Source organism: Callorhinchus milii, unplaced genomic scaffold (assembly GCF_018977255.1).
Source record: "Callorhinchus milii isolate IMCB2004 unplaced genomic scaffold, IMCB_Cmil_1.0 Scaffold659, whole genome shotgun sequence".
NCBI lineage: Eukaryota > Metazoa > Chordata > Chondrichthyes > Chimaeriformes > Callorhinchidae > Callorhinchus > Callorhinchus milii.
This window is the reverse complement of record NW_024705400.1, coordinates 6,891-17,061: the sequence shown is the minus strand read 5'-3', so window position 1 is coordinate 17,061 and position 10,171 is coordinate 6,891. Positions and strand designations below refer to the sequence as shown.

The 10,171-nt window shown below is 46.1% G+C and overlaps 1 protein-coding gene across 1 annotated transcript in view; it reads right to left on the bottom strand.

The window, feature by feature from the left end:
- LOC103173849 (synapsin-1-like) overlaps nucleotides 1-7,639 on the bottom strand; it is a gene marked incomplete at its 3' end in the record, with an annotated part of 33,315 nt that extends 25,676 nt beyond the window's left edge. Inside the window, 5 exon segments of the mRNA XM_042346359.1 lie at nucleotides 1,447-1,566; nucleotides 3,804-3,928; nucleotides 4,816-4,933; nucleotides 5,847-5,854; nucleotides 7,549-7,639. Of these exon segments, the coding sequence (XP_042202293.1) occupies nucleotides 1,447-1,566; nucleotides 3,804-3,928; nucleotides 4,816-4,933; nucleotides 5,847-5,854; nucleotides 7,549-7,639 (462 nt within the window).
- Between the last annotated feature and the right edge of the window lie 2,532 nt (nucleotides 7,640-10,171).

Sequence of the window (10,171 nt, the reverse complement as noted above, 5' to 3'; positions counted from 1 at the left end):
CACTCTCACACTGACTCACTGTCACAATCTGGTAGGGATATACTATTTTATAGTATATTTAGGGACGTCCTCCTGACGTGAAAGGCGCTTTATAAATGTAATCTTCTTGTTGTTGTTGTTGTACTATAGACCACCAAATAGTGGGAAGGAAATAGATGAGCAGATCTGCAAACAGATCTCAGACAGATGCCAGTCGCGATAATGGGGGACTTTAATCATCCCAACACGGAATGGCAAAACAACAGCTCGAAGGCCAAGGAGGGAGAAAGATTCCTAAAATGCATACAGGACAACTTTTTTGATCAGTACGTTTCCAACCCAACGGGGAAGGAAGCAGTGCTGGATCTAGTTCTGGGGAATGAAGTAGGGCAAGTGGAGCAGGTTTCAGTGGGAGAGCGTCTGGGCAACAGTGATCACAACATCATTAGATTCAGAGGACATATGGAAAGGGACAAGGAACCATCTAAGCTGAAGGTACTCAACTGGAAGAGGGCAAATTTCAGTGAGTTAAAAAGGGACCGAGCCAGGAAAGATTGGAAAGAAAGATTGGCAGGTAACACAACTAAAGAGCAGTGGGAGGTCTTCAAGGATGAGAAGCTCGGGGACAGAACAAATACATTCCCACAAAAGGGAAAAGTAGGGCTTCCAAACCTCCCTGGATGACGAAGGTAATTGTATTGAGAATGAAGCAGAAAAAGGAGAAGTGTGACAACTGTCAAACCCGAGATACGGAAGACAACCAAATCGAATATAGGAAGTACAGAAGAGAACTGATGAAGGAAGTAAGAGGGGCAAAAAGGTTATACGAAGAAAGGTTAGCGGGTAACACTAAAGGGAATTCTAAAATATTTCACAAACATACAAGAAAAAAGGATTAGTCAAAGGTAGAAGGCGGAAATCTTATTGTGGAGGCAATGGCTGATGTGCTGAATGAGTACTTTGTCATCTGTCTTACAAAAGAAGTGGATGCACAAATGCCGCAGTTCGGAGGAGAGGGCAGAGGAAATGGATAGGATAAGTATAAACAGAGAGGAAGTCCTGAAAAGGTTGACTGGGCTGAAGGTGATAAGTCGCGCCGGTCCGGAGGTGAGAGAGTGTGAGTGTGTGTGAGAATGTGTGAGTCTGTAAGAATGTGTGAGTGTGTGTGAGAGTGTGTGTGAGTGAGAGTGTGACAGTGAGTGGAAGTGGGAGGGAATGTGTGTGAGTGTGTGAGAGTGTGTGTGTGTGAGAGTGTGACAGTGAGTGGAAGTGGGAGGGAATGTGTGTGAGTGTGTGTGAGAGTGTGTGAGTGTGTGAGAGTGTGACAGTGAGTGGAAGTGGGAGGGAATGTGTGTGAGTGTGTGAGAGTGTGTGTGTGAGAGTGTGACAGTGAGTGGAAGTGGGAGGGAGTGTGTGAGAGTGTGTGAGAGTGTGTGTGTGTGAGAGAGAGAAAGAGAGCGCTCTTACCTTCCCCATTCCAGAGTAAGCGTGCCCCATTTTGACAACAACGGGGAATTTGGGGGTTGTCACCTGAAAGAAATTGATCGAATGGTTGAAATTATTACTAATAAAATAACAACTAAAAATTATAATCCTCACATCTGATACAACACCTTTCAACTCGAGAGCAAGTCTGACACACAGCGACTGAGCCGGGGCTGACACACACACACAGACTGAGCCGGGCTGACACACACACAGCGACTGAGCCAGGCTGACACACAGTGACTGAGCCGGGCTGACACACAGCGACTGAGCCAGACTGACACACAGCGACTGAGCCAGGCTGACACACACACATAGCGACTGAGCCAGACTGATACACAGCGACTGAGCCGGGCTGACACACACACAGCGACTGAGCCAGACTGATACACAGCGACTGAGCCGGGCTGACACACAGCGACTGAGCCAGACTGATACACAGCGACTGAGCCGGGCTGACACACACATAGCGACTGAGCCAGACTGATACACAGCGACTGAGCCAGGCTGACACACACAGCGACTGAGCCAGACTGATACACAGCGACTGAGCCGGGCTGACACACACACAGCGACTGAACCAGGCTGACACACACCGACTGAGCCAGGCTGACACACAGCGACTGAGCCAGGCTGACACACACACAGCGACTGAGCCAGACTGACACACACACACAGACTGAGCCAGGCTGACACACACAGACTGAGCCAGACTGACACACACACACAGACTGAGCCAGGCTGACACACACAGACTGAGCCAGACTGACACACAGCGGCTGAGCCAGACTGATACACAGCGACTGAGCCAGACTGACACACAGCGACTGAGCCAGACTGACACACAGCGACTGAGCCAGACTGACACACACACATAGCGACTGAGCCAGGCTGACACACAGCGACTGAGCCAGACTGACACACAGCGGCTGAGCCAGACTGATACACAGCGACTGAGCCGGGCTGACACACAGCGACTGAGCCGGGCTGACACACAGCGCCTGAGCCGGGCTGATCCTAATGATAATAAAAGTAGCACGGGATAATCTGTGGAAGAATATGTGAGTGAGAAACATCAGAACTATTAGGCTCAGCATTGACCCCACACTTCCTGACTCAGGAGACCCCCTGTTCTATTCCGCAACACTTCCTGCTCCCTTCCCACAGACACTTAGAGTTCTATTCAAGAGACTTCTTATGATTAATAATAATATTCTTAATTGTTTATTAACAGTCTGCGATTGAAGGGGGTAAATTCAGAGGACATCGGCAGAAACTGCTTCAGTGGCGTGAGTGGTAAACTTATAGAACAGGCTCACTCCCGAGAGAGACGGCGGAAGCAGAAAACGTCATTTGCTTCAAGGACAAATTAGATTGATTTCTGCTATAAAAAAAATCTGGGGACGCAGTATATAGTTTGGGGCACGACATGTCAAGCGACTGCCAACACGGTGGAGGCAAACAAGATGGACTTTAATAATAATAATAATAATAATCCTCGCATTTGATATAGCGCTTTTCACGTCGGGAGGACATCCCAAAGCGCTTCACAGAACACACTGTAAAGTGAATTGACTGTACATTTGTGGGCGAACGCGGCAGCCAATTGCGCACAGCGATGTCCCACAAACAGTCGTAGATTGAAAATGACCAATTTATTATTGTTTTGGTTTTGGAGGGATTATTATTAGGCTCTGTGTGGAGTAAGGAAACTTGCCCGAGGTTTCGCCCTCTGCCTGGAATTGAACTCAGGTCTCTCTCTTGCAAAGCGAGTGCTCTAACCACTGAGCTACAGGACTCCACTTTGGTCTTCTGTTGCCTAGAAAATTCTGATGTTCTTAATAATAATAATCCTTGCATTTGATATAGCGCCTGATCATGTATTCGAGACTTCTCAAACTACTTCACAGAATATACTGTAAAGTGCAGTGACTGTATATTTTGTGGGTGAAACGCGCAGCCAATTGCACCCAGTAGTGTGCAGGACCATTAGTGTACCCCCAGAAAGTGATCCTCATTGCATTGGATATCAATTCCCAAGCTATGTGATTTTAGCAGGTTCGACTCAAGCAGTTAACCCAATGCCGACCCTGGGCTCCTCCCAAGCCTTGGCTCTTGTCAATCTGCTCCTAATACTCTCTGGAATTAGGTAAGTAGGATGTGTGCCTCCAGGGAGAGAGAGAGAGAGATCGCGCAGAGCATTCCAACAATCTTTTCTTTGGGATTTCCACGTGTAGGTGGGATCCATGAGATTCTCAGTTGGGTTTGGAGACTCTTAAGGACGGTGATGGATTTCCGCATGTGTCAGACTCCCGGCTGACCAAAAAAGATCTCAATACCTCGCATTCGCAACCATCCGAGTACTTCTGTTGCATTGAATTCCGCTGGTATTCTGTCAGCTCTTTCCAGGGCATGACAAAGTCACACGAAGTCACCCTGATGCTGATCGAGGTTTCTCTCATACCTGGGGAGTTGGAAGAAAACAAGTGAGAGACACCGTAGTAATGATAGTAATATTTATCTTTGGATTTTTTATAATGCTTTCACGTCCGGACTCTCATGCCTCAAAGTACTGCACAGGATTCATTTTAAATAATAATACTCCTCGCATTTGATACAGTGCCTGATCACATCTTCGCGACGTCTTGCTTTTCCGGGGGGTAATAATCCCTTCAAAATAAAATAACTTAAAACAAAGTGATTGCTCAACCCATGACTGTTTGTGGGATAATGCTGTGCACAATTGGCTGTCGATTTCGGTCACAATTTACAGTCATTAACTACAGTATATTCTGTGAAGTGCTTTGAGATGTCTCAACAATGTGATAACGCTCTATATCAAATGCAAGGATTAGTATTACAAACAGTCGTGGATTGAGTACGTAAGTTTTTAAAACAAATTTTGGAAGAATTATTACCCGGAAAAGCCACCGACTAATCGACTAACAAACATGTTCCAATTTATCGCGAGATAAACAGAGGCCCCTCCAACCTGTTCTGCCATTTATAAGGTCATGGCTGATCTGTACCTGTATTCCCAATTCCCCGCCCTCGCTCCATCCCTTGACCTAACAAATATCTCTCTACCTCCACCTTGAAAATGAGTAGATCCAGCTTCCGCAGCCTTTTGGGGGAGAGAGTTTCAGATATCCACTGCCCTTTGGGGGGAAAAAACTGCTTCTTAATTTCATTTCTAAATGGTCTACCTCTGATTTTGTGTGTGCAGTAAAGAAACTTGCCAAGGTTTCTTCCTGCCCAGGAATCAAACTCAATTCCTCCTGCTTGCGAGGCGAGCGCACTAACCCCTACGCTACAGGACTCCACATGTGAATGATAAGGCACAACACTCACCCGATAGCAGATAGTCTTCATTTCGGTAATTGTCCTTAGGTGTATAGCCACAGAGACGGCCGCTATTCCTTGTGTAGAAGTGTTCAACTCTCTTCATCATTTCGGATCCCTTGAACATCTGCTCAGAAAATAGACATGATAATTACAAAAGCGACATATGCGCCACTCGCATACTCACCCATACTGACCTCCGTTCCGGAGTATCACCCGAGTCCTCACTGGGCTCCACTGGCTCCCTATTGCACAAAATAAAACGGGTTTGCATTCGGATTCATAGAAACAGGAGTAGGCTATTCAGCCCCTCCAGCCTGTTCCGCCATTTATAAGATCATGGCTGATCAGTACCTCCATTCCCAATTCCCCGCCCTCGCCCCGTATCCCTTAATGCCCTGACCTAACAAATATCTTATCGAACTCCCATCTTAAAAATGTGAATAGATCCACAATCCACAGCCTATTGATGGAGAGAGTTCCAAATTTGCACTCCCCTTTGGGTGAAAAACTGTCTTAATTTCACTGCTGAATGGTCTCGCTCTAATTTTAAGGTGATACCCCTTGATCTGGATTCCCGCACCCACTGGAGGCAATAGCTTCTCGAGCTGTGGATTGGGACCAAGAGGGGCGGAGGGTGGGGGGTAGAAAGATGACCGAAGACCCGGTCGAAGAGGGGGGTTCTTGAGGGAGCGAGGCCAGGGAGGGAGCAAGGCAGAGCGAGATGGACTTCCACAGGGTGGGGGGGAGAGAGGCTAAGACCCGACGATGGTGGAGAGGGCCTTTACTGTCCAGTGCCTTGGGACGCTTTCCTGTTATGAATGAATCGCCAGTCCTGGCTGGAACACAGTGTAATATTAATAATCCCTGCATTTAATATAGCACCTCATCACGTCTTTGAGACGTCCCAAAGTGCTTCACACAATATACTGTAAAGTGACTTTACTGTATATTTTTGTTTGTATGTCACATACCGTAATTTGTCTGACAAGGTATCGAGTCATAGAGGGTGAAGACGCTCTATCGCTTGTTATTCTGACCCTTACAACTGAAAAACATTAAGAGAAAAGGCAGTGGTCGTAAAAATTCGAATGGTTCCCGCATCCACAGCCTTTTGTGGGAGAGAGTTCCAGATTTCTACTCCCTTTTGTATCATTTCACTGCTAAGCGGCTTATCTCTAATTTTAAAACACAAAATGTTTCGCCCACAAAGCAAAGGTCAGTTCACTTTACGGTTTGTTCAATGAACTGCTCTGAGACGACTCGAAGACGTGATAAGGCGGTAAATCAAATTCAAGGCTTATTATTGTTCTGGATTCCCCCACGAGAGGCAATAGCTTCTGTTTATGTTTATCGAACCCTGTTATTATTTAAAAACCTCCATTAGATCATCCCTCAACTTTCTATACTAAAGGGAATACATACCAAGGTTATGCAGTTTGTTGTTGTTGTCGTCTCTCTGTCCGTGTGTGTGTGTGTGTGTGTGTGTGTGCGCATACGTGTCTTGTCTGCGCTTTTCGTTGTGCGCGTATCTCTCTGTCGGTCTAGTTTGTGATTCATAGGCAAGAGGGGAATTGCTTGTAAGAGAGGCAAGTGAATTCATCCTCGTAATTTAAACCTTTAAGTATTCTGGTGAATCAGCGCTGCACCCCCTTTAGAGCCAATATATATCCTTCCTCACCCACGTCAGTGCTACAGAAGGCGCTCTGGAGATGGAGTGCTGTACAAGTGCAGGCTTGAGAGAGTCTCCCAACAGACAGCAGGACAACTAGAACGCCAAGCAGCTTGACGGTCATGGCTGTTCGTTGAAGAGCAAATAAATTTGATCTGACTGAGGAAAGATCCGAAGACTTCTGAAAATGTAGAGGACAAACATTACAATGGTTAGAAAGTACTCTTTCCCTTTGAAAGCCTTCCGTTGCTTTGCTCCCACCCTTTGGCACTCCATCCCCTGGTCCTCTTATTTTGCTCCCTCTCTCACCTCCTTCGAGACCCGTCTCAAGATCCTCCTGTTCAACCACGCGTTCGGTCACCCTCCTATTCCTACCCTCCCTGTCCTACACCACCCCTGATCCTTTACCTCAGCTCATCCAAACCCCTGACTATCCAGTGCTTATGAAGTGCTCCCGACCTGAAAGGCACTTTACAAATGCTAATAATACATCACTGACTCTCTTGACCAAAGTAGCAGAAACATAAGCCGCTCCACCATAGCTGTATTGTGGACAACCACCAGGAAGGACCTGGATTTGATTCCTGGGCAGGACAGGGCGAAACCTTAGGCAAGTTTCCTTCCTCCACGTGCATCTGTTTGCCTCGCAGTAAGTAGGAACCCGGTTGTTAGTCGATTGTTGGATCGCTTTCTGGGGGTAATAATCCCTTAAAAGAACGTTATCACTCAATCCACGGCAGTTTGTGGGACACTGCTGTGTGCCATTGGCTGCCACGTTTCGCCCACAAAATACACAGTCAGTTCACGCAGTATTTAAAGTGAAGCCCTTGAGACGTCTCAAACACGTGATAAGGCACTACATCAAATGCAAGGATTATTATTATTAATGACGGGAACACGTCGATGGTCCTGGCAGTTGCTTGGCATATTGTGTCCCAAACTATAAACTGTATCCCCAGATATTATTTTCTAACAGAAATTGATCACAATTATTCTTGGAAGAATCAACACTCCTTTGCTTGCCGTCTGTCTGCCTGGGAGCCGGTTCCATACGTTTATTTCTCACTCACTGAAGTAGTATTTCCGCAGATTTGTTCTGAATTTCAATCCTGTAGTTCTACTTTTCAGTACAAGATAAAACAGCTCATCAAACAGCTCCATATTCCCTTTAGAATCCAAAAGAACATAATCATATCACCCCTGAACCTTCTCTTCTCCAGTCTGAACATGTCCAGTTTATCTAATAATAATAATAAATCTAATCGCTCCTCATAGTCCAGTTTCTCCATAGACACAGTGGGTTTATGTCTCAGTCAGTGACTGTGTCTCAGTTCAAACAAAATAGTCTCAACCTCTGTTTCCTGAGGAGAGAAGTCTTACCTTCTCAATAACACCCTCTCCTCACGTGCACTCTCACACTGTCTTTCTCACTCACTCTCAATGGGTTGGTTGGTTACTTGGTTGGGTGGTCAGTTGGTTGTACGCACACTCTCTCTCTCTCTCTCTCTCTCTTCTGCTGTCTGTCTTCCTCCACCTATATGTAGCCCGAGTTTATCAGTCCCTCCCACAACCTCAACCTGTCTCCCGCCCTCGTGGGTTGGTCAGGGTTTGAGAGCTCGCAGTTAATAATAATAAACCTTGCATTTGGCGTCGTGGCTTGTCACGTCTTCAAAACATCTCAAAGCGCTTTGCAGAATATACTTCGCAAAATAACCAGACGTGTGGAGTAAGGAAACTTGCCCAACGTTTCTCGCTGCCAGGAATCCAACCGGGTCTTCTCGTTTGCGAGGCAAGTGCTATAACCGCTGAGCTATGGGGCTACACCATGCGTAGCGCCTGTGTAAAGTTCGGTCACGCTCTTTCCCCATTGAGTCAGAAGTTTGCGGGTTCAAACCCCACGTCGGGAATAGAGTTTGAACCCACAAATCCACTTTGTTTGTGTGAGCAATGATTCACAACAGAACCACAACCAGTTACGAGACACATGACGGTAACAGACAGACAGGTGTCGCAGCAGAAATAATTTATTATACGATGTGGAGACAGAAAGGTTTACTTATTTCGTGTAGACGTAGAGAGATAGAGCAACAGGGAAGCACTGGTTGTATGTTTTAAAGAGAACATGTTCAATCTTAATGTGCGGCTCAGGTAAGCTTTCCTCGTCAGGACTTTGCAATATAATAATAACAGCTTTGATTTATTTAGTGCTCCTCAGGCAAAGTCGCGATCCCAGAGCGCTTGACAGTGGTGGAGCACAACCCGTCTTAATCCCAACTTTGAACTCAGGTCCGAATCCCTGTCTGTGCAGCGCCTCGGGACATCCTCCTGACGTGAAAACAGACATTGGTGATTTATTCTGTAACTGCAGGTGCGCTCTGTGCACAGTTTAAGCTGTTGGGGAAGGATATGTGAAAGAGAGGAACCCATTTCCTTTTGTATTCACGATACTGCCTCTTCTTTTCCCTGTTCCAATCTATTTTGGACACTTCCTATTGTAATCCCTCAATACTTCTTGTTCTCTGAACAGTAAAAATAATACTAATCCTTGCATTTGATATCACTTCGCCTCAAAGCACTTCACAGAATATACTGTAAAGTGTAGTGACTGTATATTTTGTAGGCGAAATGCAGCAGCTAATTTTTTTAAGGGATTACAGTGCTTTTCACGTCTTCTAGACGTCTCAAAGCGCTTCACCGAATATGCTGTTTAGTGAATAAATTGTATATTTGTGGGCGAAACGCGGCAGATGATTGCGCGCAGCAGTGTCCCACAAACAGTCGTGGATTGAAAACGACCAATTTCTTATTGTTTTGTCTTTGGAGGGATTATTCCCTGTGGGGGTTCAAGCCCCAGGTCGGGAATAGAGTTCGAACCCACAAATCCACTTTTGTTTGTGTGGGCAGTGATCCACAATACAACCGCAACCAGTGAGTAAGGAAGGAACAGAAATGCAATTAGCCACCGAGTCGTATAATAATACATATACGGTCCATTCACTTTACCGCATATTCTGTGAAGCGCTTTGGGACGTCCAGAAGACGTGAAAAGCGCTATATCAAATGCGAGGATTATTATTATTAGATTTTGGAGGTGAAACACGGAGCCAATCGTGCAGAGCAGTGTCCCGCGAGCAGTTGTGGACTGAAGGTTCCTACTTACTGATAGGTAAGCAGAGGGCGGGTGGAGTAAAGAAGTTTGCCCAATGTTTCGCCCTGCTGGTCCTCTTGCTTGCGAGGCAAGTGCTCTAACCAATGAGCGACATGAATCCACCCTGTATAGCACCTTCCCTATGTAAAGTTCGGCTGTACTCTCTCCTCCGAGTCAGAAGTTTGTGGGTTCAAGCCCCACGTCGGGGAACAGCACTTGAACTGACAAATCAGCACTGTTTGTGTGAGCAGTCATCCACAACAGAACCACAACCAGTTTTGAGACACATGACGATAACAGACAGAAACGTGTCCCAGCAGAAATAATTTATTATGCGACGTGGAGACAGAAAGGTTTACTTATTTCATATATAGAGAGAAACAGAACAGCAGAGAAGCACAGGTTGTGTATTACTGTGTGAAAGCGAACATGTTCAATAAAACTGCAATACAATAACAACAACAACTTGCATTTATACAGCTCCCCTCACGCAAGGTAGCGTCCCAGAGCACTTGACAGTGGTTGAAACATGACGCTGAGATAGG